The 27,475-nt window shown below is 65.5% G+C and overlaps 1 protein-coding gene across 2 annotated transcripts in view; it reads left to right on the top strand.

Moving 5' to 3' along the window:
• Nucleotides 1-7,453: 7,453 nt before the first annotated feature.
• The window catches only part of SND1 (staphylococcal nuclease and tudor domain containing 1), an 82,318-nt gene continuing 62,296 nt past the window's right edge, over nt 7,454-27,475 (top strand). The window contains exons 1-9 of one of the 2 annotated variants that reach the window (XM_066182576.1): nt 7,454-7,592; nt 10,767-10,916; nt 12,804-12,924; nt 16,787-16,865; nt 17,823-17,983; nt 18,332-18,423; nt 19,552-19,707; nt 20,495-20,601; nt 21,325-21,415. In XM_066182576.1, the coding sequence (XP_066038673.1) occupies nt 7,518-7,592; nt 10,767-10,916; nt 12,804-12,924; nt 16,787-16,865; nt 17,823-17,983; nt 18,332-18,423; nt 19,552-19,707; nt 20,495-20,601; nt 21,325-21,415 (1,032 nt within the window). In that variant the 5' untranslated portion in view covers nt 7,454-7,517. Of the gene's footprint in view, nt 7,593-10,766; nt 10,917-12,803; nt 12,925-13,687; nt 13,783-16,786; nt 16,866-17,822; nt 17,984-18,331; nt 18,424-19,551; nt 19,708-20,494; nt 20,602-21,324; nt 21,416-27,475 lie in introns of those variants that run through there. The other variant, XM_066182577.1, reaches the window with a different exon arrangement.

Raw genomic sequence — 27,475 nt, 5'->3', positions numbered from 1 at the left:
GAGACACGAGTCCCCTCGGGGGCCCGCGCAGCCCCCACAGCGTTCCCTGGCTTGGCCCGTGCCGTGCCCGGAGGTGACACAGGGATTTCTTTCCCCACAGGGAGCTGTGAGCCCTCGGTGCCCTGGGGCCGGGATGAGTTCGGCCTCCGCGCGGCACAGACAAGGAGCCAGCGGGAATCTGCGGGGCCGGGCCAGAGTCGGTAACTCCCGGGGTTCCCAAATCTTCTCCAGGTTCGGGGTTGACCACCAATCCCTACAGCGAATCCCTGCCGCTGTTTCCCGCAGGAAAAGACGCTCGGGGGAGCGGGAATGGCCGGAGGGGCGCAGGGAGGTACCTGTGGAGCCTCGACGGAGTGGGGCCGGACCGTCCCGGGAGCCGGGCGGGCGCTCAGTGCCGGCAGCGGGGCCGTGATGTCACGGCGGGAGGGAGAGGAGGACGGGGGAGGAAGGGGCGGCCCGATGTGACCGCGCCCAGCACCCGCCCGGCCCGGGGGGCTCCCTGGGGCTCGGGGGCGCTCGGGGCGCCCCCGGGCCGGGCACGGAGTCGGTGCCGGGCGAGCCGCCGGCGTTTCAGCACCTGCGGCCGGCGGACAGCACGGCCCCGCCGCGCCCCGGAGCGTCCCCGGGGAGCCCCCGGCCGAGCCCCCCGAGGGGCTTCGCTCCCGCGTCTCTCCCGCAAAGCAAACAGGGACATATGGGATTCAATCATAAACCCAGCTTCGCTTTTATTACATCGATTTAATTTATTTTGGGTGCTGAACAAATAGAAGGCGGCCCCCGGGGTGGCGGCTGGGCCCCGGCGGGGACTCCCCGGTGTGTTCCAGCCCCAGCCACCGGCACAGATGGCTCCTTCTTGGAAGATTAAAAAAAAAAAAAAAACAACAACGTTGTAAACCTTTCAAGTAAAATATTTGAAGAGCAAATATTAGCCAGCGAGGAGCCCATCGCCGTGGCCCTCCGCGCCCGGCCCCGCGAGTCATCCAGCGTTATTTGCACCCCGGCCCCGGCCCCCGGGCTCCGCACAACTGCCCGCCTTTGGAAAATACCATATGCTCCGAATTACACATTAACCACGGCCCTGCGGGCCCCGGGCCCGGCCCTGGCCCCCGGGGAGCCGCCGCGCCGCCCCCCCGCCGCCCCCGGGGCGCCCCGGCTGTCCCGCACCCCGGAGCCGGGCTGGGGCTGCCGGAGGCGCGGGGAGAGCCGGCACCCAGGGCCGGGCCCCCCCGCGCTCCGCCCCGGCCGCCCGGGACCCCCCCGCTCCTCCCGGGCCGTGGGGGGAGCCCCGGCGGAGCCCCCGGGCCGGGCGAGCCCCGTGCGTAACGCGGCCGCGGGGAGCGGGGCGCGGGGCCGGGCGGCGGGGCGGCGGCGCCGGGCTCGGCCCCGTCCCGCCGTCCCCGGACCCGGGCGGGGGGCGGCGCGGGGGGCTCCGGGCCGGCCCCGGAGCGGCGGGGCTCCTCCCGGGGCCGTGCGCGCTGGCACCGGGCGCGCCGGGCTCCGGTGCGCACAGCCCCGGGCGGCGCCTCGGCGATCCCGGGCCGGCCCCGCGGTGCCCCGGCGGCGGGAGGAGCCCCCGGAGCCGCCCGGAGCTCGGGGGGGCCGCGGGAGCACCGCGGGCCCGGGGGGAGGAGGCGGCGGCGGCGGCGGGCACGGGGCGGCGCGTCCCGGGCGCACCGGGAAAACCGGGCCGGGAAAGGCGGGGAGGAGAGCCGGGGAGAGCGGCAGGGACGGGAGGGGGAGAGGGAGAGGTGTGCGGAGATGGGGGGAGGTGGAAAGAGAGACGGACGCGTGGAGAGCAGGGACGGAGATGGGGAGAAGGGGAAATGGAGACGTGGAGAGACGGAGACGGGGAGATGGAGAAGTGGGGACGGGAGAGGTGGAGAGGTGGAGTTTTGGAGAGGAGGAGAGACAGATGGAGAGATGATGAAATGGAGAGAAGGAGATGAGGAGAGGAGGGACAGAACTACGGAGACACGGAGAGGTGGAGAGGTGGGGACAAAGACACGGAGAGGTCAAAAGACAGAGGTGGAGAAATGGAGACAGAATTACGGAGACATGGAAAAGTGGAGAGGTGAAGGTGTGAAGACACGGAACGATGGAGAGGGGGAAACAGGAGAGGTGTGGAGGCGTAATCGGGGAGATCGGAGAGGTGCAAAGGCAGAGGTGGAGCGGAGGAGACGGATTTGGAGACACGGAGAGTTGGGGACAGAGCTCTGGAGAGGTGGAGGAAGATCCAGGATCCACCGTGGCAGCCGCACTTGCGCTCCTGTGCCCTTCCCCTACTCCCCAGCTTTGCAGGGGCTCGGGGGATGCTGAGCACCCCGGGGACGGTGTGGGGAGGCTCCCCTTGGAAAGGCCGGGGAGGCTGCCTGGGCTGCCAGCCGCTGGCACACGGTGGCCGTGCCCTGGTGGCCCGGGAGTGCCATCGCACAGCGCGGGGTGGTGGTGGGGACACGAGTGTCCCCTCCTGCCGGCACCTGGTCACTCCAGCCGGAGCTGGGAGGAAGGAAAGGAGGAAAGGAGGAAAGGAGGAAAGGAGGAAAGGAGGAAAGGAGGAAAGGAGGAAAGGAGGAAAGGAGGAAAGGAGGAAAGGAGGAAAGGAGGAAAGGAGGAAAGGAGGAAAGGAGGAAAGGAGGAAAGGAGGACCCAGTCGCCCCTGTCCCCAGCAGGATCAGGGGCGTGTTGGGGTCGCCGGGGGCTGCGGAGGGGAGCACAAAGCTCTGCTGTCCCAGAGGGAGGGCGTGTCCCAGGAAAGGCGCTCCTGGCAGCAGCTCAGCAGGAGGGGGTGTCCCCCACGGCCCTGTCGGGGACTTTGCAGGGGACAGGGATCCAGCTGAGCAGATCCATCTTCTTCACCTTTATCTCCGTCTCCGTTTTCATCTGCGTCTTCATTTCCCTTTCCATCTTTATTTTTGCCTCCATATTCGTGTCTGCCTTAGTCTCCACCTCCATCCGTATCTTGTCTCCATCTCCATCTTTGTCTCCTGTTATTTTCTCTGCTTTCATCTCTGCCTTCAGCTCCACCTCTGCCTCCATCTCCATCCCATCTCCACCTCCACTCCCAGACCATCTCTACTTCTATTCCCAATCCCATTCCCCATCTTCATCCCTGTTTCCATCCAATCTCCATCCCATCCCACCTCCATCCCACCCCTGGTCCCATCCCCACATCCATCCCATCCCCGTTCCCATCCCATCTCCATCCCCACACCCATTCCACCTCCATTCCCATCCCATCTCCATCCCCGCATCCATCCCACATCCATTCCCATCCCATCTCCATCCCCACATCCATCCCATCCCCGTTCCCATCCCATCTCCATCCCCACACCCATTCCACCTCCATTCCCATCCCATCTCCATCCCCGCATCCATCCCACATCCATTCCCATCCCATCCCATCCCCACATCCATCCCACAGCCATTCCCATCCCGTCTCCATCCCCACATCCATCTTGTCTCCATTCCCATCCCATCTCCATCCCCACACCCATTCCATCTCCATTCCCATCCCATCCCTGTTCCTGTTCCCGTCCCCATCTCGGTGTCTCTGGGTGTCGCAGGGGGAGGAACCGGGAGAGCCCCGTGCCAGACCCGGCCGTGGCCGGGCCAGAACTGCTCCGCCCGGGGCTCAGGGACGCCTTTCCTCTCCGCTGGCCCATCCCTGCTCCCACCAGCCGTGTCCAGGAGGTTTTTGCCCTCTGGAGTCGCTGTCACTCCGGGGGGGTGCTGAGAGCTCCCCTGGCTGGAGCCGGGGACAGGGGATCCTTGTCCCCATCCCGTGCTGGGGACTGGGGGCCTGGAGCCGGGAAGGGACACAGGACAGCTGAGGGGACCCTGCGGGGACAATGGGAGGAAGGAGGGGACCTGCTCTGCCACAGGAGTGACAGCTGCACTGCTCGGGAATGGGACACGGGGTGGCACAGGAACGGGGACAGGGAGGGACATGGGGACAGGGAGAGGGGGAACAGGGACAGGGAGGGACACGGGAACAGGGACATGGAGGGACATGGGAACAGGGTCAGGGAGAGGGGGAACAGGGACAGGGAGAGGGGGAACAGGGACAGGGAGGGACACGGGAACAGGGACAGGGAGAGGGGGAACAGGGACATGGAGGGACATGGGAACAGGGACAGGGAGAGGGGGAACAGGGACAGGGAGGGACAAAGGAACAGGGAGGGAATGGAATGGGGACATGGAGGGAAACAGGAATGAGAACAGGGACATGGAACGGTACAGGAACAGGGATGAGGGCATTTGGGAACAGGGACATGGAGGGACACAGGAACAGGGATGTGGAGGGACACGGGACCAGCGAACTGGAGAAGGTGGAACAGGGACCTGGAGGGGCCTAGGAACAGGGAGGGAACGGAATGGGGACATGGAGGGACACAGGGATGGGAACAGGGACACGGAGGGAGTGGAATAGACACAGAAGGAGCAGAACAGGGAATGCCATTGTCGCAGGAGGTTGCCACAGCAAGGCAAAGCTGCCAAAGCGCCACAGCTCATTCCTGGGGTTTTGTCTGGAATTGCGTCTGCATTCCCTGAGTAGCAGTGACGGGAGCAGGAGCGGCAGAGCCCCGATCCCACAGGGAACACCTGCCAGTGGCTCAAGGGAACCAGGTCCCAGGGCACCCCCAGCCCCGGGGAACCCTCAGTCTCGGGGATCCCTCAGTGCTCTCCCAGGCTGTGCCCCGGGATGGTGCTGGGATAACCGGATTTGGGAACGACCACCCCAGTCCAGAGGAGACCTCGCCGTTAGGGTGCTCCACGCCCAGTTCCTGGTGTTCCCTCTCTTCATCCCAGCTCACAGCCAGCTCCGGGCTGGTCCCGGGGTGACAGCTGGGAGGGCAGAGGAATGAGGTGCAGCTCCCAGGGGATCTGCTCCGCATTTCCAGAGGGACATTCCCATCCCTGGCATTGCCCAAGGCCAGGCTGGACACTGGGGCTGGGGCAGCCTGGGACAGTGGGAGGTGTCCCTGCCATGACAGGGGTGGCCCTGGGGGGCTCCGGGGTCCCTTCCCACACAAACCATTTCAGGATTCCCTGATTTCCCTCCCTCTGGCGCTCCTTTCTGCACATCCAAGGTTATTTTGCACCCTTCTCCCTGCAGAAGGTCGCCCTGCTCCTCACCGAGCACCAGAACGCCTGGAAAATCCCATTCCTTTCTCCAGCAGAAAGCACAGGTGGAAGTGAAAAGCCCAGATGACTCAGCCGACCGAGAAAACTGAGTTAATCCCCACGTTCCCACCTACAATTTCACTTTCTTTTCCATCAAAATGATGGTGATTAAAGGATTCAGGCTAAAAGAGGCAATTTGGGGGCTTGAAGGTGTCCTCCCCATCGTCCCTGGTGGGATGCAGGTGTGAGATGGGACAAGTACACGGTGATGAGCGGGCCCAGAAATTCCGTGGATCGGGATAATGAAGCCGCTTTTCCAGGTTTTCGGGCAGAGATTTCCTGCCCCCCAAAAAGGGGCCAAGTATTAAAAATGGAGAGAAACTTAAGAGATTAATAAATTATCATCAAATGCTGGAGCAGGGAGATCAGAAAGTGGTGGAAAGTGGGGAGAGAGCGGGAAGAGAATTCCTCATGAATTGGGAGACTCTGCACAGCCAGTGCAGTAAAATCCGAGAGTGGGACCCTCCGGAAAAGGGGTGAGGGGACTGCATGCGGGAGACGAACCCCGGAGCGAACACACACGGAAAACCATCAGAAACATGGGAAAAAATCAGAAACATGGAAAAAACATCACAGGGTGGGAAAAGGTGCCGTGGGCGGTGGGAGAGGCCGGCGGGGTGGATTCCCGTGGGGCGCTCCCGACATGCGGGAGCCGCCACCCCCGTACAGCCCCGGTGCTCTCGGTGCCGCCCCCAGGTGTGCTCCGATCCCCCCAGGTGTGCTCCCAGGTGCGGTCTGATTCCCCCCAGGTGTGCTCCGATCCCCCCAGGAGCGCTCCCAGGTGCGCTCCGATCCCCCTCAGGTGCGCTCCGATCCCCCCAGGTGGGCTCCCAGGTGTGGCCTGATTCCACCCAGGTGCATTCCGATCCCCCCAGGTGCGCTCCGATCCCTCCAGGTGCGCTCCCAGGTGTGCTCCGATCCCCCCCAGGTGTGCTCCAATCCCCCCAGGTGCGCTCCCAGGTGCGCTCTGATCCCCCCAGGTGTGCTCCAATCCCCCCAGGTGCGCTCCGATCCCCCCAGGTGCGCTCCGATCCCCCCAGGTGCCCTCTGATCCCCCCAGGTGCCCTCTGATCCCCCCAGGTGCGCTCCAATCCCCCCAGGTGCCCTCTGATCCCCCCAGGTGCCCTCTGATCCCCCCAGGTGCGCTCCCAGGTGCGCTCCGATGGGTTGGGGTCACCCAGGGACGGGAGGGATCCCCAGAAGGGTTGGCAGCGCCAGCGTCCCCTGAGCCAGGACATCCCGGGGCTGTGTCCGGACTGCGAGCGTCCCTTGCCAGGACGAGGTGACAACGGGTGACCTCAGGTGCTCGGGGCCACCTCGCCTGGCAGCGCCGCCGTTCCCGCTCCCGGCGCAGGACGCGGGTGGCCCCGGCAAGGCGCGGCGACCGTGGCCAGGGGAGGTTATCGGGGTGCGGGTGCAGGATGGGAGCGACCCCCGGGCAGTGGGACCGTCCCTACCCCGGCCCCCAAACCAGCCAGGGGTGGGTGCCCCATTCTCCGTCCGGTTCCCCCCAAACCCGCCGGGGCCGGGCTAGGAGCGGCGCCGGGAGGCTCCGGTGGCTCCGGGTTACGGGGGTCCGGGGGTGTCACGGAGGGGCTGCACAGAGCACCGACGGTCCGTCCCTGCCTGCCGCCCCCGCGGGGGCTGCCGGGGAATGCGCGGGGGTGCCCGGCTCCGGGGGCGCCCGGCTCCGGGGGCGCCCGTGGGGATGTGCTGGGGGTCCCGCGGGGTGTCTCCGGCTCCCAGGGCCGCGCGGGGCTCGCTCCCGTGGGTCCCCTCGGGGCGTCCTCAGGTCCCGGGGTCGGCCCGGGCTCCCACGAGTCCCCCCGGGGCGACGGCGACCGCGACCCCGACCCCAACCACGGGGCCGTCCCGCCCCCGGCTCGCGCTGCAGACCAAACAGGGCGTGTCCACACCAAGCCCCGCCCCTCCGTGACAGGAAAGGGCGTGTCCCGGCGAGGCCCCGCCCCCGGCGCGGCGCGAGGCCACGTGTGCGCGCGGGCGGCCTTTGCCGACGTGTCCCTGGCGCCGCGCGCCCCGGAAGTCCCGCCCCCTCCCGCGCGCCGGGCCGGGCGGGGCCACGAGGGGCGTGACGTCACCCGCGGGGCCCCGCCGTTGGCCGAGGGGCGGGGGGGCGGGGCGGCGAGCGCGGCGGGAGCTGCCGCCCGTTGGCCGCCGGCCGCGCGCGGGGCGGGGTCTCGCCGAGGCCTCGCCCCCCTCGACCCAAGCCCCGCCCCGCGGTCCCTTCCGCGCTCGCCCCGGGCCCTGCCGCGCTCCCGCCGCCCGCGCCCCGGCCCGGCCAGACCCGGCCCCTCCGCCCGCCCGGCCCCGCCATGGCCTCCGCGGCCAACCCCGGCCAGGGCGGCTCCGCGCCGCCGCCCGTCGTGCAGCGCGGCATCGTCAAGATGGTAAGGGCTGTGCCCGCCGCTCCCCGCACCGACCCCGCGGCTCGCCGGTGGCCGGGGACCCCCATCTCCCGCAGACTCCTCCGGGGCCCGGGACCCCGCTCCGCTCTCCCTCCCTTCCCGCTAACCGGGAGCCTGTCCGCTGCCCCGCCGGTGCCCGAGGTCCCCCAGCCCCGGTGCAGCCCCTCCGGTGCCCCCGGGCCCCCGCCCGTGGCAGCTGCTGACCCGGTACCGCCCGCAGCCCGGGGACGCCTCGTTGCACCCCGGGGTCCCCCCGCGGGCCGGGTCCCGCACGCCGTCCCGGCACCGGGCACTGCTCGGTGCCGCCGCCCCGGTGCTGGGATGCGGCTGGAGGAGCTTTGGGTCCCGGGCCCGGCCCCCCGGCGGTCCCGCCGCGCTGCCGGCCCCGGAGCCCCGAGGGCTTGCGGGGCCGCCGGCAGCGGGGCCGTCCCGGGGGTGCCGCACGTGCTCCGCTCGCTGCCCTGCCCGGGCCGGCCCCGCGGGGCGGAGCGGACGGAGCGGCGGCACGGGAGCCCCGGGCCGGCCCGCCCGGCACAGAGCCCGGGGATGGGGTCCCCCGGCCCCCCGGGGCTCCCCGGGAACGGTCCCCCCGGTGCCCCGGGTCAGGTCACCACGCGGGCCGGCGGCGGGGCCCGGGAGAGCGAAGGTCGGGTTCAGTCCCGTGTCTCCATCCCGTGTCCCTTCCCGGTCTGGGGACGCATGACAGGGATGTAGGGATGAATCCCAGAGGTTTGGGAATGGACGCCGGAGGTCTGTGGTCAGACACTGGGGTTTGGGAACACCGGAGGTCTGCGTGCCACCATCCCCGTGCTGTGCGTGTCACTGGTGACGAGGGCACCTGCTGCTGCCACCCTGCCCTGTCTCGTGCCCACCCTGCAGGTTTTGGGATGCTCGGGAAAACCCTCCCCAGACTCCGTCCACGGGGGTGTGGATGCACAGCAGGATTTTGGGGTCTGCTGGCTGGGGGGGCGGCTGTGCCTGGCAGTGCCCTGTGCCCCGTACTCCAGGATCCGTACTCTGTGGGCCCTTTCCAGGCCAGCCAGGCGAAAATTCCCCCGGGAGAGGGGTGTCCTGGCTCTGTGGGGTGCTGGTGCCAGCCACGTGCTCTGCGGTGGTTCCTGTCACAGCTTTGGGCTTTTTGGGGCTTTTTGTGGCCTTCCTGTTGCAATCACAGCGCGACTTTGGGGTTTGGGAGCAGGATGGGGATGAAGAGCAGGAGTTTTCCTCCCGCTCCTGGCAGGATTTTTAACCCTTTGCACCCCACAGGGGCAGCTCTGGATTCGGGATGTGCCCATGGGATTCTGGTGCTCCGGAGCCACCGGGGCAGCACGAGTTGGGTGTGTGCACCCCATGTGCCTGTGCCATGTCGTGTCCCTTTTCCCGGCTGCATCAAGCCTGGTTTGAGCCCACATTTCTCTGCTGGAGCCCTCAGTGGGACAGATGGCACCTGGGGTGATCACCCTGGGGTGATACCCTTGTGCTGGCAGGGTGGGACAGTGACACGGGGGTGCTGGGACAGTGACATTGGGGTGCTGGGACAGTGACATTGGGACAGTGACACCGGGGTGCTGGGACAGGGACACTGGGACAGTGACACCGGGGTGCTGGGGCAGGGACACTGGGACAGTGACACCGGGGTGCTGGGACAGTGACACTGGGGTGCTGGGACAGTGACACTGGGACAGTGACATTGGGGTGCTGAGGCAGTGACACTGGGACAGTGACATTGGGGTGCTGGGGCAGTGACACTGGGACAGTGACATTGGGGTTCTGGGACAGTGACACTGGGACGGTGACACTGGGGTGCTGGGACAGTGACACTGGGACAGTGACATTGGGGTTCTGGGACAGTGACACTGGGACAGTGACACCGGGGTGCTGGGACAGGGACACTGGGACAGTGACACTGGGGTGCTGAGGCAGTGACACTGGGACAGTGACACTGGGGTGCTGGCACAGTGACACTGGGACGGTGACACTGGGGTGCTGGGACAATGACACCAGCGTGCTGGGACAGTGTCCCCATCCCGTTGCCATCGCAGACCCATTGGTGTAGCAGTTCCCCAGCTGGTGACAGCCACACGGGTGGGTGACAGACGGGCCGTGTGGCCCCTCCACGGGCAGGGACGGAGTGGCAGGGGTGCGGAGCTGGGATGGAATGTCCCCCCAGTGCACGGCATTGACTGAACAGAGCAGCCCCGGCATCCCCCGGCCTCCCCGTGCCCATAAATTAAAGATTAGGGTTAATTACAGCCATGAAACCTCTAAGTCCTTAAGCACCGAGCGCTGAGCCTTTGCTGGGATCGCTCCGGGTGAACCTTGGGCCACGATTCCCGGTGGCTCCTGCAGCATTCCGGGCTCTGCCGTGGCTCCAGGTGGTGGGGGGCAGCAGAAGGGGGTGCAGGGGGCACCCAGACCCTCGGCAGCCAAAGCTGTGGGGGGACATGGGCCTGGCTGGGCTCGCCTGGAAAGCGCCAGGAGTAAAATCCCGATTTTCCAAATGCTCCTTGGTGTTGTGTGTGCACCAAGGTGACCCCGTGTCTGGTGTGCTGAGCTCTGAGGGACCCCAGAGCCCCCCAGGGCCACCCCTGCCATGGCAGGGACACCTCCCACTGTCCCAGGCTGCTCCAGTCCTTCCTTGGCCATTCCAGGGATCCAGGGGCAGCCACAGCTGCTCTGGCAATTCCAGCCCGGGCAGCAATTCCCAATGTCCCAATGTCCCACGCAGCCCTGCCCTGTGGCAGTGGGAAGCCGTTCCCTGTGTCCTGTCCCTCTGTCCCTTGTCCCCAGCCCCTCTGCAGCTCTCCTGGAGCCCCTTGTGGCCCTGGAATGTGCTGGAAGCTCTCCCTGGAGCCTTTCCCTGTCCGGGTGAGCCCCCCCAGCTCTCGCAGCCTGGATCCCTGGGAGCTGAGGGACTCCAGCCCTGGAGCAGCTCCGGGGCCTCTCTGGACTCTCCAGCAGCTCCAGGTGCTGCTGCCGTGTGCCCGGGGCTGGGGCAGCTCTGCAGGTGGGGCCTCACCTGGGCACAGGGGCAGGGTCCCCCTCCCCTGTGGGATTTTGGCCACATCCAGCCTCTCCAGCGGGGACACCTCCCGTGCAGAATTCCGCGTGTCCCCGCGGCGTCTCCTCCCCGCCGACCCCTCCGTGTCCCCGCAGGTGCTGTCGGGCTGTGCCATCATCGTGCGGGGACAGCCCCGCGGGGGGCCGCCCCCGGAGCGCCAGATCAACCTCAGCAACATCCGCGCCGGGAACCTGGCCCGGCGGGCGGCCGCCAGCCAGCCCGACGCCAAGGACACCCCCGACGAGGTGGGTGCTGCCCCCACAGCCCCGGGGCACGGGGGACCCCCCGCCCCGGCCGGCAGAGCTGGGGGGACACGGGGGGGGGACAGCCGGGAAAGGATCCGCCGGCTCCAGCCCCCGGTGGGGGTTTGGGGAGGGATTTTATTCTTTGTCCCCTCTGCACTTGGGATGGGTCCGGCACTATGGGGGGCGCAGGGGGGTGGTTTGGGGCACGAGGGATGGTTTGGAACGCACAGGGTGGCTGATTTGGAGTACAGGGTGTGGTTTGGGGCACACGGGGAAGCTCCGGGGACTCGGGGGGATGGTTTGGGGCACGAGGGATGGTTTGGGATGCACAAGGTGGCTGATTTGGGGTACAGGGGGTAGTTTAGGACTCAGATGGTTTGGGGCATGTGGGAGAATTTGGGATACATGAGGGGGTAAGGTTTGGGGCACACAGGGAATAGTTTGGGACACGGGGGGTGGCTGTTTTGGGGCACGGGATGGTTTGGGACATACGGGGGTGCTTTGGGACACGAGGGATGCTTTGGGGCACGAGGGATGCTTTGGGACACGGGATAGCTGTTTTGGGGCACAGGGGATGGTTTAGGGCACACGGGGGGTGGTTTGGGGCACGAGGGATGGTTTGGGACACACGGGGTGGCTGTTTTGGGGCACATGGGGTGGTTTGGGGCATATGGAAGAATTTGGGATACATGAGGGGGTAAAGTTTGGGGCACATGGGATAGTTTGGGACATGAGGGATGGGTTGGGACACGAGGGATGCTTTGGGACACGGGGGGGGTGGCTGTTTTGGGGCACAGGGGATGGTTTAGTGCACACGGGGGTGGTTTGGGACACGAGGGATGGTTTGGGACACATGGGTGGCTCTTTGGGGGCAGGGGAGGCGGTTTGGGACTCAGGTGTTGGTTTGGGGCATATGGGAGAGTTTGGGACAGGTGAGGGGGTGGTTTTGGGACACACGGGGTGCCTGGTTTGGGGCGCACGCAGGGGACTCGGGAGGATAGTTTGGGACACGAGGGATGGTTCGAGACACGTGGGGTGGCTGTTTTGGGACATATGAGGGAGCGGTTTAGGACCCAGGTGTTGGTTTGGGGACAGTTTGGGTCCGGTGAGGGGGCGGTTTGGGGCACACGGGGGGCGGTTTGGGACCCAGGTGTTGGTTTGGGGACAGTTTGGGTCGGGTGAGGGGCTGTTTGGGGCGCACGGGGGGCGGTTTGGGGGTCGGGTGTTGGTTCGGGGACAGTTTGGGTCCGGTGAGGGGCGGTTCGGGGCTCGGGGGCTGTTTCGGGCACACGGGGCGGTCCCGGAGCCGCTCCTCCCGCGGGCCGGGGGCGGCGGCAGCGGCGCTGGCAGATAATTGCTCTCCCCGGGGAGTTTTGTCTTCCCCACAGCTTCTGAATGTCACTCTTTGCCGAAGTGACGCCTGTCAGCTCCGCTAATTGTTTATGAGCGCGTCATGTTCCCACCTCCGGCCGCGCTCCCGCCCACCCGCCGCGCTGGAGCGGGACCGGGCTCCGGGAACGCGCTCCGGGAATGCCCCCCGGCAATGCCCCCGGGAATGCCCCCCGGAGCCCCCCGTGCCCAGCGCGGGGCTGCCAGAGCCCGCCGGCCTCATCCCGCCCCGTTCCTGCCCCGGGAGTTCCCGGGAAGGAGCCCTCAGTGCGCATCCATGGGAGCCGGGGCAATCCCGGGAGCAATCCCGGGAGCTTTGCCGGGCGCGGCTGGGTTTTGGGGAGCTGGAGAAGCGCCCGGGATCCCTTCGTGGGGTGGGGGTTTGTGCCCGGGGGTCGGTTCTAGCGGAGCTGTGCCGGGGGAGAACGGGATCTCCCCGGGAATCGGGGGCTGCCCCCCTGCCCGGGACCCCCGGCTCACGGCACCTCCCCCCGGCAGCCCTGGGGCTTCCCGGCCCGCGAGTTCCTGCGGAGGAAGCTGATCGGGAAGGAGGTTTGCTTCACCGTGGAGTACAAGACCCCGCAGGGCCGGGAGTACGGCATGGTGTACCTGGGGAAAGGTGAGTGTGGGTGTACCTGGGGAAAGGTGAGTGTGGGTGTACCTGGGGAAAGGTGAGTGTGGATGGGGAAAGGTGAGTGTGGATGTACCTGGGGAAAGGTGAGTGTGCCTGGGGAAAGGTGAGTGTGGATGGGGAAAGGTGAGTGTGGATGTACCTGGGGAAAGGTGAGTGTGCCTGGGGAAAGGTGAGTGTGGATGGGGAAAGGTGAGTGTGGATGTACCTGGGGAAAGGTGAGTGTGGGTGTACCTGGGGAAAGGTGAGTGTGGGTGTACCTGGGGAAAGGTGAGTGTGGGTGTACCTGGGGAAAGGTGAGTGTGGATGGGGAAAGGTGAGTGTGCCTGGGGAAAGGTGAGTGTGCCTGGGGAAAGGTGAGTGTGGATGTACCTGGGGAAAGGTGAGTGTGCCTGGGGAAAGGTGAGTGTGGGTGGGGAAAGGTGAGTGTGCCTGGGGAAAGGTGAGTGTGGATGGGGAAAGGTGAGTGTGGATGTACCTGGGGAAAGGTGAGTGTGGGTGGGGAAAGGTGAGTGTGCCTGGGGAAAGGTGAGTGTGGATGGGGAAAGGTGAGTGTGGGTGTACCTGGGGAAAGGTGAGTGTACCTGGGGAAAGGTGAGTGTGGGTGGGGAAAGGTGAGTGTGCCTGGGGAAAGGTGAGTGTGGGTGGGGAAAGGTGAGTGTACCTGGGGAAAGGTGAGTGTGGGTGGGGAAAGGTGAGTGTACCTGGGGAAAGGTGAGTGTGCCTGGGGAAAGGTGAGTGTGGGTGGGGAAAGGTGAGTGTGCCTGGGGAAAGGTGAGTGTGGGTGTACCTGGGGAAAGGTGAGTGTGCCTGGGGAAAGGTGAGTGTGGGTGTACCTGGGGAAAGGTGAGTGTGGATGTACCTGGGGAAAGGTGAGTGTGCCTGGGGAAAGGTGAGTGTGCCTGGGGAAAGGTGAGTGTGCCTGGGGAAAGGTGAGTGTGGGTGGGGAAAGGTGAGTGTGGATGTACCTGGGGCAAGGTGGGTCTGGTGGGAGCACCGGGGGAGGTTTGGGGTGGGTTGGGATGTGCCAGCAGCAGGAGGATGCCTGCCTGCTTTTCCATCACTTTTCCATCACTTTTCCATCGCTTTTCCATCGCTTTTCCGTCGCTTTTCCGTCGCTTTTCCGTCGCTTTTCCGTCACTTTTCCGTCACTTTTCCGTCACTTCTCCATCACTTCTCCATCACTTCTCCATCACTTCTCCATCACTTTCCCATCACTTTCCCATCACTTTCCCATCACTTTTCCATCACTTTTCCATGATTTTTTCCTGGCCCCAGCTTTGGGCGGGGCGTGGGGGGTGCCCGGCTTTCCTCAGCTCCAGCCCTGCTCTCCCTGCTCCTGGAGCTTTCCTTGGCTCAACCCGGAATGTCTTACACCCAAATCCGGCTGGAAAACCTCCTTTTGGTGGGGGTGGCGTGGGAGAGTGGAGGTGTCGGGATACGCTGTGACAGCATTCCCGCTTTCCCGTGGATTCCGGGTTTTGGGAGGGGGGCAGTGCCCGCTGCTGATCCAGAGCTCCTGGCCACAAGGTTCCCGGGAGGCTCGCAGGGCCCAGCTCATCCCGCCGAGCCTTCCCTGTTCCCCTGGAGCTGGGGATGTTCGGGATGCAGCGGGATGCCGCCAGGCTCGGATGCAGCGGCACAGCGCTGCAATCCCGTGGGAAGGAGGGAAGGAGCGGGCACAGGAAAGCGGCGCCCGGGGGCTGCTGAATTTTGGGGGAAGTCCCTGGGGAGCCCCGAAGGGTCTGGGGCGGGGTTGGGTGCCCTCAGCCCCACATCCCTGCAGAGTTGGCTGTTTTCCATGTGGGAACGGGCTGGAAAGGGAAAGTGGGTGCTCCGGGGGTTTTCCCGGTGGCACTCGGAGCCTTTCCATGGCACTCAGGACCTTTCCTGGCACTCAGACCCTTTCCTGGCATTCCCATGGCGCTCTGAGCCTTTCCATGGCACTCAGGACCATTCCCTGGCACTCAGACCCTTTCCTGGCACTCCCATGGCACTCAGGACCATTCCCTGGCACTCAGGACCATTCCTGGGCACTCAGAACCTTTCCTGGCACTCCCATGGCACTCAGGACCATTCCCATGGCACTCAGAGCCTTTCCTGGCATTCCCTGGCACTCAGGACCATTCCCATGGCACTCAGAGCCTTTCCTGGCATTCCCTGGCACTCAGGACCATTCCTGGGCACTCAGAGTCTTTCCTGGCATTCCCTGGCACTCAGGACCATTCCTGGGCACTCAGAGCCTTTCCTGGCATTCCCTGGCACTCAGGACCGTTCCCTGGCACTCCGAGCCTTTCCCAGAGCGGGAGCAGGGATCATCCAGCCGGCGTTGCTGGCGTCCCGGGCCGATCCCGAGGCCGCTGCCGAGGCCGATCCCGAGGCCCATCCCGAGGCCCATCCCAAGGCCGATCCCGAGGCCGATCCCAAGGCCGGCCGCATGGAGCCGTGGGCTCTGCCTGGAGGGACAGTTGAGGGGCGCCGGGCTGGGGCCAGAGGCTCCCTGCGTCTCCGGGCTCTGAGGGTCCACGGCCCGGCCGGAGAGCCCGGGATGCCGCTGCCTCCGGCTCCCCGAGGAGCAGCAGAGCGTTCCCGGGAAGGCTGGAGCTCCTCCTGGGAGGTTTCTGGAGGTTTCTCCGCTGGATGTGCCTGCGGCGGGCGCTGCCAGCCCCTCGCTGCTCCCAGCCCATCCCAGGGTCCGGGTTGATGATCCCTGTGGGTCCCTTCCCACTCAGGATATTCCGTGATGCGTTCCTGAGCTCCCAGGGAGCTGCGGGAGGAGGGGTTGGAATCGGAATCGTTTTGGTTGGAAAAGACCCCCCTCCCTCCCCCCCCGAAATTCCAAGATCATGGAATCCGGTGTTGGATTTGAATCTTTGATTTGGGGAGCTGCTGCTCTGCTCTGCCCCCGAGCCCCCCTGCAGCCTGGGCCGTCCTGGTTTTCCGGGAATAAAGCTGGGAAGGCTTTGGCCTCTCCCGGTGCCGTCCCCATCCCTGCTGCAGCCCAGCCTGGAACAGCGCGGGCGGGAGCAATGAGGCAGAAGATGTTCCCTGATGAAGTTTGTCAGGGTTTAAGCACCGTCGGTGTGGGAACGCTGTGACACATTCCCTGCCAGCCCGGCGGCAGCAGCTCCTGCACCGGGAGGGATGGGGCCAGGCTGGATCCGGGCGGTGAGGGACAGCCAGGCCAAGTGCCAGCTGCCGCCCTGGGCTCAGCCCGAGCCCCTGCAGCGCTCCAGGCCGGGCAGAGGGGCTGGAAAGCTGGGAAAGGCCCTGGGGATGCTGTGCCAGCAGCTGGACACCAGCCCGGGGTGCCCAGGGGGGCAGGAGGCCCATGGGCCCTGGGCTGTGGCACCCCAGGGTGGGCACAGCCCCGGGCAGGGACTGTCCCCTGTGCTGGCCCTCCTGAGGGACCCCCTGGAATCCTGGGGGCAGCTCTGGAGAGCCCTGGAGGGGCTGGAGCGTGTGCAGGGAATGGGGCTGGGAAGGGTCTGGAGCCCCAGGAGGGGCTGAGGGAGCTGGGCAAGGGGCTGAGCCTGGAGAAAAGGAGGCTCAGGGGGGACCTGGTGGCTCTGCACAAGTCCCTGCCAGGAGGGGACAGCCGGGGGGTCGGGCTGTGCCGCCAGGGGACAGGGACAGGAGCAGAGGGAACGGCCTCGGGGAGCCTCAGGGTGGCCAGCAGCAGGAATTTCCCCATGGAAAGGGGCTCAGGAGCTGCCCAGGTGGGGGGAGGGGGGGCAGTGGTGTCCCCAGGAGAGCCCTGGGCGTGTTCCTGCGCTGCTTCCCCGGGATCGCTGGGAATGCTGCCCCATTCCCGTGCCCCTCTCACCCTGCTGCTCCTCTCCTCTCACAGACACCAGTGGGGAGAACATTGCCGAGTCCCTGGTGGCCGAAGGATTGGCTTCCCGGCGGGAGGGGGTCCGAGCCAACAAGTACGTGCACAGCTCCCACCCCAATCCCGATCTCGATCCCGGGCTGGTGCTCCGGCCATGGAGCCGTTGGATCCCTGGGCTCCCGAGGTGCCCACGTTCCATGGCATCCCCGGGGTGTCCCGTGGGGGGTGGAGGGGCTGGGCAGGGGCTGCCCCCTCCCCCGGGGTGATGCCGAGGCTCCGGGGCTGTGTCCAGGGACTCTCCCGTGCCTCTGAAGTCACACCTGGGGTGGGATTGAATCCCTTAAATTCCCACTGGAAGAGGAGGTGCTGGGACATTCCTGGAGCTGGATCTGGCGGGGTGATCCCTGTGCCAGCAGAGCTGGGCCTTTTCCTGGGCTCCCTCACATCCCAGGGCATGGGAGAGGCCTGGGCTGTGCATCCATGGGGACAGGGATCCCATTCCAAAGGTGCAGGGCAGTCCCAGGGTGGGGTCAGCCTCATCTGCAGGGTCATGGAATGGTTTGGGTGGGGAGGGACCCCAGAGCCCCCCAGGGCCACCCCTGCCATGGCAGGGACACCTCCCACTGTCCCCAGCCCAGCCCCAGTGTTCAGCCTGGCCTTGGACATTCCAGGGATCCAGGGGCAGCCCCGGCTGCTCTGTGCACCCTGTGCCACGTCCCTGCATTTCTTGTGCCAGGGCTGTGAGGGGATCGTGGTCCCTTTCGTGGCCCTTCAGTGGCCTCCTGTGTGTGCAGGGCCGGGATGATCCATGGATTCCCATGGAACGCGCCTTCCCCGCCCTCCCAAACGTTCCCTCGGGGGGCACAAAGCCGCCTCTGGAAGGGTTCCTGGGCTCACCCTCCCGGCTCCGTGGGATGAGGCGCCTCCAGCTGCGTTCCCGCCGGGCTGGGCGCTGGGGGCAGCGCCCGGGTTTGGTGGGGCTGGGAGTGAGCGGAGCCCCAGAAGCGCCCGGGAGAGGGCGATTCCCGGGAATGAGGCCCGGCCTGTCCCGCAGCCCCGAGCAGAGCCGGCTGGCCGAGCTGGAGGAGCAGGCCCGCAGTGCCAAGAAGGGCATGTGGAGCGAGGGCTCGGGCTCCCACACCGTGCGGGACCTCAAGTACACCCTGGAGAACCCCCGGCACTTCGTGGACTCCCTGCACCAGAAGCCTGTCAATGGTGGGGTGTCCCCGTGTCCCCGTGTCCCTGTGTCCCCATATCCCTGTGTCCCCTGTCCATATGCCCCGGTGTTCTCCCGCCTCTGTATCCCCATGTCCTCATGTCCCCCTGTCCCCAAATCCCTGTGTCCCCCTGCCCCATGTCCCCTGTGTTCCCCATGTCCCTGTGTCCTCTGTCCCCATGTCTTTGTCCCTGTGTCCCCATATTCCCATGTCCCCCTCTCCCCCCATCCCCATGTCCCTGTGTCCTCGTGTCCCCATGTCCCTGTCCCCATGTCCCTGTGTCCCCTGTGTTCTCCTGCCCCCGTGTCCCCAGCCCAGTGGGACGAGCTCCGGTGTCACTCTGCAGCCATCATCGAGCACGTGCGGGACGGCAGCGTGGTGAGAGCCCTGCTCCTGCCCGACCACTACCTGGTCACCGTCATGCTCTCGGGGATCAAGGTGAGCCCCTTCCCTCTGCCGGATTCCCTCTGCTGGATTCCCACAGCCGGATTCCCACTGCCCGATACCCACTGCCCAATTCCCGCTGCCCAGCTCCTTCCTTGTCCGAGCTCCTCGGCACCTGCGGCTCTCTGGGTCCCAGGGCCACAGCAGGGAGGGATGGAGGGACATCCTTGTCACCTGCTGGGCTGCAGTACCAGGCTGGGAGGACCCGCTGGGATGGGGACAGCTGTGCTGTGCCTGGGGCTCTCAGACACCCTGGGCAGGATTGTGCTGGGAGTTCACGGAATCCCTGAGGCTGGAAAAGCCCATCCCAGCCCATCCAGTGCCAGCTGTGCCCCATGCCCACCTCGTCCCCAGCCCAGAGCACTCAGTGCCACCTCCAGGAATTCCCTGGACACCTCCAGGGATGGGCACTGCAGACTCCCCTGGGCAGCTCCTGAGCCCCTTTCCATGGGGAAATTCCTGCTGCTGGCCAAGTTCAAGGAACCACAGACTATTTTGGGTGGGAAGGGACCCCAGAGCCCCCCAGGGCCACCTCTGCCGTGGCAGGGACACCTCCCGCTGTCCCAGGCTGCTCCAGTCCTTCCTTGGACATTCCAGGGATCCAGGGGCAGCCACAGCTGCTCTGGCAATCCCAGCCCGGGCAGCAACTCCCAATGTCCCAATGTCCCACGCAGCCCTGCCCTGTGGCAGTGGGAAGCCATTCCCTGTGTCCTGTCCCTCTGTCCCTTGTCCCCAGCCCCTCTGCAGCTCTCCTGGAGCCCCTTGTGGCCCTGGAATGTGCTGGAAGCTCTCCCTGGAGCCTTTCCCTGTCCGGGTGAGCCCCCCCAGCTCTCCCAGCCTGGATCCCTGGGAGCTGAGGGGCTCCAGCCCTGGAGTAGCTCCAGGGCCTCTCTGGACTCTCCAGCAGCTCCAGGTCCCTGTCCGGGCTCCCCTGAGCCGGAGCTGGTCCTTGTTTCCCAGGGCACTCAGAGGGCTCTGTCCTTACTCACATTCCCGGATTTCAGCCCCGAAACGCCCCCGGAGCCGGGGAATGGGGGCAGTATTCCCGGGGAAGGGGTTTCCCGCTCTCTCCCCAAGGTTTTGGGGCCCGTCCCGCTCCCTGAGCGTCCCCATGTCCCGCAGTGTCCCACCTTCAAGCGCGAGGCTGACTCGGAGGTGCCGGAGCCGTTCGCGGCCGAAGCCAAATTCTTCACGGAGTCCCGGCTGCTGCAGAGGGACGTGCAGATCGTCCTGGAGAGCTGCCACAACCAGAACATCCTGGGCACCATCCTGCACCCGGCAAGTGGCGCTGGGGACGCTCCTGGGGGTCGCTGGGGGCTCCCAGAGGGGGGACTGGGAGTTGTGGTGGATTTGGGAGATCCCAGTGGATTTGGGGGATCCTGGTCCATGTGAGGAGGGCAGAGCCCGGGGAGTCACTGGAATTTTTGGGCTCTTTCCCAGTGGATTTGTGGAATCCTGGTGAGTGTGAGGAGGGCAGAGCCCGGGGGGGTCACTGGGATTTTTGGGTTCTTTCCCGGTGGATTTGTGGGATCCTGGTGAGTGTGAGGAGGGCAGAGCCCGGGGGGTCACTGGGATTTTTGGGCTCTTTCCCGGTGGATTTGTGGAATCTTGGTGAGTGTGAGGAGGGCAGAGCCCAGGGGGGTCACTGGGATTTTTGGGCTCTTTCCCGGTGGATTTGTGGGATCCTGGTGAGTGTGAGGAGGGCAGAGCCCGGGGGGTCACTGGGATTTTTGGGCTCTTTCCCGATGGATTTGGGAGATCCTGGTCACTGGTGGGGTCTCCAGTAGCACTGGGAGCTCAGGGGACACTGAAGGGGCTGTGCAGGTCCCCCCCAGCAGGGACAGGGACAGGGACAGGCCCCGGGGTGACCCTGCTGACCCCGGGGTGACCCTGCTGACCCCGGGGTGACCCTGCTGACCCCGGGGTGACCCTGCTGACCCTGGGGGTGACCCTGCTGACCCTGGGGGTGACCCTGCAGACCCCGGGGTGACCCTGCAGACCCCGGGGTGACCCTGCTGACCCCGGGGTGACCCTGCTGACCCCGGGCCCTCTTCTGCTCCCACAGAACGGGAACATCACGGAGCTGCTGCTGAAGGAGGGCTTTGCCCGCTGTGTGGATTGGTCCATCGCCGTCTACACCCGCGGCGCCGACAAACTGCGCGCGGCCGAGAGGTGGGTGGGGGTCCCAGTGATCCCAGCTGATCCCAGTGCTCCCAGCTGATCCCAGTGATCCCAGCTGATCCCACTGCTCCCAGCTCTTCCAGTGCTCCCACTGATCCCGTCTGATCTCACTGTTCCCACTGTTCCCAGTGCTCCCACTGATCCCAGTGCTCCCAACTCTTCCCACCGCTCCCAGCCGTTCCCAGTGCTCTCAGCTGATCCTGCTGATCCCATCTGTTCCCAGCTGATCCCAGCTGTTCCCAGTGTTCCCAGCTGATCCCATCTGTTCCCAGTGTTCCCAGCTGTTCCCAGTGCTCTCAGCTGATCCCGCTGATCTCATCTGTTCCCATCTGTTCCCAGCTGATCCCGCTGATCCCATCTGTTCCCAGCTTATCCCAGCTGATCCCATCTGTTCCAAGTGTTCCCAGCTGTTCCCAGTGCTCTCAACTGATCCCAGTGATCCCATCTGTTCCCAGTGTTCCCAGCTGATCCCGGTGATCCCATCTGTTCCCAGCTGATCCCGGCTGTTCCCAGTGCCCCCAGCTGCATCCATGGGGTGCCCAGAGCAGCCCCAGCTGCGTGCGGCTCATCCCGGCTGGGATTGCTGGATCTCCCCTCCATCTCTCCCCGGGGCTCTGCTGGGAGTGCCCCTCCCCTCCCCTCCCCTCCCCTCCCCCGCCCGGGGGGCAGGTCGGGGTGTCGCGGCGCCGCGTCCCACTGTCCCCGCCCCGGCAGGTTTGCCAAGGAGCGCAAGCTGAGGATCTGGAGGGATTACGTGGCCCCCACGGCAAACCTGGACCAGAAGGACAAGCAGTTCGTGGCCAAGGTGAGCGGGGCCGGGGGCGCGGGGCGGGGCGCCCGGCTCCCGGGCCGGCCTCTCGGTGCGCTGGCACAGAGCACGGAGGGATTTCCGCGGGCGCTCCGGGCGCTCCGGACGGGCTGCGCTGGAAGAGGTGCCGGGAGAAGGGAAGGAGCCGAGAGGGGCCTTGGCTTGGGGGCAGGGACGGGCGCCGTGCCCGCCCCGCGCTCGGGGGCCGCAGGGATGGGCTGGCACCGTGAGGGATCCCCGATCCTCCCGGGGGAATGGCTGCCCCAGGGATCCATTCCCGATCCTCCCGGGGGAATGGCTGCCCCAGGGATCCATTCCCGGTGTTCCCAGGGGAATGGCTGCCCCAGGGATCCATTCCCGGTGTTCCCGGGGGAATGGCTGCCCCAGGGATCCATTCCCGGTGTTCCCAGGGGAATGGCTGCCCCAGGGATCCATTCCCGGTGTTCCCGGGGGAATGGCTGCCCCAGGGATCCATTCCCGATCCTCCCGGGGGAATGGCTGCCCCAGGGATCCATTCCCAGTGTTCCCAGGGGAATGGCTGCCCCAGGGATCCATTCCCAATGTTCCATGTGGATCCCTGTCCGTGGATTCCATGTGGATCCCTGTCCATGGATTCCATGTGGATCCCTGTCCGTGGATTCCATGGGGATCCCTGTCCATGGATTCCATGTGGATCCCTGTCCGTGGATTCCATGGGGATCCCTGTCCCGGTCCAGGGGGAGGTGAAGCTGCGTGGGAGGATCCCGGGTGGGATGCGGGAGCTGCGGGATCCGGGCGGGATCTCTGGGATCAGCCCCACTAGATGGAGCTGCCGCCTCGCCCAGGCAGCGGCCGCGCCTCCGGAGCTGCGGGAATTTCCCTGGGAATGGGCAGCAGCCGCGGTTCTTGGAAAGCCGGGCTGGTGCCTGCGCAGGGCGGGATCCTGCCCCGGGAGCGTCATTCCCACTGCTCCTGGGGAAATGCAGGGATGGGATCGAGCCTGGAGGATCTCGGGGGAATGCAGGAATGGGATCAATCCTGGAGGATCCTGGGGAAATGCAGGGATGGGATTGAGCCTGGAGGATCCTGGGGAAATGGAGGGATGGGATCAATCCTGGAGGATCCTGGGGAAATGCAGGGATGGGATCAATCCTAGAGGATCCTGGGGAAATGCAGGGATGGGATCAATCCTGGAGGATCCTGGGGAAATGCAGGGATGGGATCAATCCCGGAGGATCCTGGGGAAATGCAGGGATGGGATCAATCCTGGCTGATCCTGGGGAATGCAGGGATGGGATCAATCCTGGAGGATCCTGGGGAAATGCAGGGATGGGATCAATCCTGGAGGATCCTGGGGAAATGCAGGGATGGGATCGAGCCTGGCTGATCCTGGGGAATGCAGGGATGGGATCAATCCTGGCTGACCCTGGGGGGCTCCTGGCTGCCGGGGGTTGGCCGGGGCAGAGATGGAAATCCTCTGGAGCTGCCGGTTCATCCAGGAGCTCCTGTGGCCGCTCCAGCCTCATCCATGTGCCGCTGCTCCCTGTGGCACCGTCGGCTCGTGCCCGCTGGGATGCGCTTGGGAATGGCTCCTGTGGCCGGGATGTGCCCGGCCCAGCAGCGGAGCTCCCCAAACCTCCGCCGGGCAGGAAGGGTTTGCTGGGCATTCCCTGGGGGAGCAGTGCGGGCACGCGGAGCTCGGAGCGGCTCCGGGAGGCCGGGATCGGGAGCCCATCCCTTGGGATCGGGAGCCCATCCCTGGGGATCGGGCCGCGGCTGTCCCCTCCCCGTGGCGGTGACAAATGCCACCCGAGCAGGTGTCCCGTGGGCACGCAGGGCTGGAACGCCGGGAAGCGCCGCTGGCAGCGGCTGCCACCGGAGCCGTGCCAGGAGCCGTGCCAGGAGCCGTGCCAGGAGCCGTGCCAGGGCCGTCAGTCACGCTCCGCTCAGCTGCCGGAGGGGGCGGCTGGATGCTCCCGGCGCTTCCCAAATGCCGCGATTTTGTGGGATAGCGGCAGGCGGGGCGCAGCCCAGTCTGGGCCCGGGGCTGCCTTTGGGGTCAGCAGCATCTCCGCCCCGTCCCCCCGGAGCAGCGCGGATCCAGCTTTCCCCTGGGAATGAGCCCAGGGCAGTGGGATCCCCCCGGCTTGGGGGGCAGGCTGCCCCCCAGTTCCCTGGCCCTGCGGGATCCCGGCAGGATCCGCATTCCCTGGGAGCCCCCCCACAGGCGGCAGAGCACCACGTCCTGCTTTTTGGGGAGGAGGCGTGGAATTTCTTGGAATTTCTCCTCTTGGGTCGATCCCCGCTCTTTACTCAGGGCTCTGGAATTTGGCCCGTGGCAGCCCCCCACCCCCCACACATTTCGGTGTCACTTCGGGGTTTTATTTTATTTTATTTTATTTTATTTTATTTTATTTTATTTTATTTTATTTTATTTTATTTTTATTTTTTAATTTTTTAAATTTTCATTTATTTTTATTTTATTTTATTTTATTTTATTTTATTTTATTTTATTTTATTTCCATTCGCCCGGAATCGCAGGCGCCAGGAAAAAATCAGGACAGCTGCCCACACGGGTCCCGCAGCTGGGCACGTGCCCGGCCTCCCCGGGGCCGGTGCCGGTGCCGGTGCCGGTGCCGGTGGCGGGGCCGGGCACGGAGCGGGTGGGCAGGGACGGCGCCGGAGCCGCCTCCGTGCTCGGCACAACGGGGCTCGTTGGCAGCGGCAGAGCTGACGCAGGAGCTGCCGGAGGGGGGCTGCGAGGGGAGGAGGAGGAGGAGGAGGAGGAAGATCCCAACCTGCCTTTGCACCGTTGATCGACCGCGGCGAATGGGCTCCGGCTGATTTTGGCGGCGCTGGGGGCGCGGGGCCGGGCTCGGGGGGCAGGGGAGGCCCGGCCTCCACCGTGGGTCCGGCGCTGGCGAAGCGGCCGGGAGAAGCGCGGAGGAAGGGAAATGTCCGAGGGGCTGGAGGCTCTCTCCCGGAATCCCTGCGTCAGCTCGTCTGGGAGCGGCGGGATTTGGGACGCGCTGCGGAGCCGTGCAGGCGTTAGGCTGGGAGCCGTCCTCTGCGGGGGGGGCTGCGTCAGCCCGCTCCCGGCCCCCCTGCATCGCCCTCGGGGGGCTCCCCGCGCTGCCCCCGGCCCGTGTCCCGGCGTCCCCTCCTGCTCCGGCCGATGGGGCTGAGCCCGGCGCCCATCCTTTGATCCTCCTGGCTTTTATTCCCTTTGCTGGCAGCTCTGCTCGCGGCCAGAGCTCGGTGGGATGTGCCAGAGCCGAGCCCGGGAGCTGCTCCCGAGCTGAGCCGAGCGCCAGACCCTGCCCTGGCCCCTCTGAAGGACATTTTGGGATGGACTGGAGACTCGACCCTCTCCTGGTGCTGGGCTCTTGCTCCCCGAGTGCCACCATCCTTGCTGGGGTGCAGGAGGTCACCCTCAGCTTTGGGGATGCTCCCCATGCATCCCAGGAGTGGATGCTGTCCCAGGAGCACGGCAGTCGGGAGTTTTGGGAGCTGGGACACGTTCCCACGGTCCCCAGGCGTGGGGGTCCTTGTCCCCCCCAGCTCCCAGGGAAAGCATCCCTAAAGGTGGAGTCGCTGGCACCACGAGGTCCCATCCCAGCACCCCAGTGTCACATCCCGGCACCCCAGTGTTACCTGCCAGCACCCCAGTGTCACATTCCGGCATCCCAAGGTCACATCCCAGTATTCCAGTGTCACCTCCCAGCACCCCAGTGTCACATCCCGGCACCCCAGTGTTACCTGCCAGCACCCCAGTGTCACATCCCGGCATCCCAAGGTCACATCCCAGTATTCCATTGTCACCTCCCAGCACCCCAGTGTCACATCCCGGCACCCCAGTGTTACCTGCCAGCACCCCAGTGTCACATTCCGGCATCCCAAGGTCACATCCCAGTATTCCAGTGTCACCTCCCAGCACCCCAGTGTCACATCCCAGCACCCCAGTGTCACCTGCCAGCACCTCAGTGTCACATCCCGGCATCCCAAGGTCACATCCCAGTATTCCAGTGTCACCTCCCAGCACCCCAGTGTCACATCCCAGCACCCCAGTGTCACCTGCCAGCACCCCAGTGTCACATCCCGGCATCCCAAGGTCACATCCCAGTATTCCAGTGTCACCTCCCAGCACCCCAGTGTCACATCCCAGCACCCCAGTGTCACCTGCCAGCACCCCAGTGTCACATCCCGGCATCCCAAGGTCACATCCCAGTATTCCAGTGTCACCTGCCAGCACCCCGATGTCCCCGGATCGGGTCACAGCCGTGCGGCTGCTCTGTGTCTGTCCCTGGCTGTTCCCATGCTTTGGGATCAGCGTTTGGAACCGGCTGCTCCTTTAGGGCACGCCCAGGGTTTATGGGTGCTGGAGCCCCTGGAAGGGTGGAATTCCTGCTCCTCAGAGGAAGAGCTGCTTCCCTCTTCCTCCTCTTCTTCCTCCTCCTCCTGGGGCTGGAGCAGCCGGCCCGGGAGGTTTTGTGCCCTGTACTGGTCCCAGTTCTGCCCAGCCCTCTGTGCCCTCAATACTGGGGACAAGCAAAGCCCGGGGTGGAAAACGGGAGGCTTCGTTGGGATCAGCTCTTGGCAGCGAGGGGAAAAATCTTCCCTGACAAATGTGGACAAGGGCCGCGAGCTCCGTGCCCGGGAGCGGCGATGGGATGGGGGTGACCAGGGTGGCCGGAGCCGCGGGGACATTCCCCCGCTGCCCTCCCTGCTCCCGGCCCGGGGGACGTGGGAGGCAGCAGCCGGAGCGTGCTGGCTCTGCAAGAAACAGCTGCAGAGCTTTAAAAAAATAATCCTTGCAATCCTGTTATCAAAGGGCCTCTCGCAGGCGGGAGAAGCCACAATAAATATTGGATAAGGGAAGTGGACGCGGCAGGCTGGGAGCGTGGGGGGGTGGGGGATGAATGCCCCGGGCCCGGGGTGGTGCTGAGCCCCCTTGTGTGGCACTGTCACCGTGTCACCCCCCGTGACCCTCCTGCCCTCCCTGAGGCTCCAGCAGGAGGAGGGAGCGGCTGCCCAGGGAGGGTGGGGACCCGGTGTCACCCTGCCCTGTCCTGCCTGGGACCTGCTTCCCGTGGGAGCTCTGGCTCCAGGCGCCATGTCCTGCTGTGTCCCATGTCCTGTATCCCATGCCTGTGTCCCATGTCCTGTATCCCATGTCCTGCTGTGTCCCTTTGTCCTGCTGTGTCCCATGTCCTGCTGTATCCCATGTCCTGTATCCCTTGTCCTGCTGTATCCCATGTCCTGTATCCCTTGTCCTGCTGTGTCCCTTGTCCTGCTGTGTCCCATGTCCTGCTGTATCCCGTGTCCTGTATCCCTTGTCCTGCTGTGTCCCTTGTCCTGCTGTGTCCCTTTGTCCTGCTGTGTCCCATGTCCTGCTGTATCCCATGTCCTGTATCCCATGTCCTGTATCCCATGTCCTGCTGTGTCCCTTTGTCCTGCTGTGTCCCTTGTCCTGCTGTATCCCGTGTCCTGTATCCCATGTCCTGTATCCCATGTCCTGCTGTGTCCCTTGTCCTGCTATATCCCATGTCCTGTATCTCACATCCTGTCATATCCCATGTCCTGTATCCCTTGTCCTGTGTCCCATGTCCTGTATCCCATGTCCTGTATCCCTTGTCCTGCTGTGTCCCATGTCCTGCTATATCCCATGTCCTGTATCCCACATCCTGTCGTATCCCACATCCTGTCGTATCCCATGTCCTGTATCCCATGTCCCGTATCCCTTGTCCTGTGTCCCATCTCCTTCCGCGTCCCTTGTCCTCCAGTATCCCATATCCTACTGCATCCTGTGTCCTGCAGGGACCCTTTGCAGCTGGGTCAGGCCCTGCGGAGACCCTGGAGATCCCTCTTGGCTCCTGCTGCCACCCGGCTCTGTCCTGCCCGGGAGACACAATGTCCCTGCTCCCGGTGCCGTGTCCTGCTGCATCCCATATTCTGCTGCATCCTGTGCCCTACATCTGCGTCCTGCTGCATGTCCTGCTACATCCCGTCATCTGCTCCATCCGTGTCCTGCTGCATCCTACATCTGGACATCCTGCTGATGCCCTACATCCCGTGTCC

Source organism: Chamaea fasciata, unplaced genomic scaffold, assembly GCF_029207755.1.
Source record: "Chamaea fasciata isolate MVZ Bird 193981 ecotype frontalis unplaced genomic scaffold, bChaFas1.0.hap1 SCAF_5, whole genome shotgun sequence".
NCBI lineage: Eukaryota > Metazoa > Chordata > Aves > Passeriformes > Sylviidae > Chamaea > Chamaea fasciata.
The sequence above is the reverse complement of the archived record's forward strand: the minus strand, read 5'-3'. Positions and strand labels throughout refer to the sequence as shown.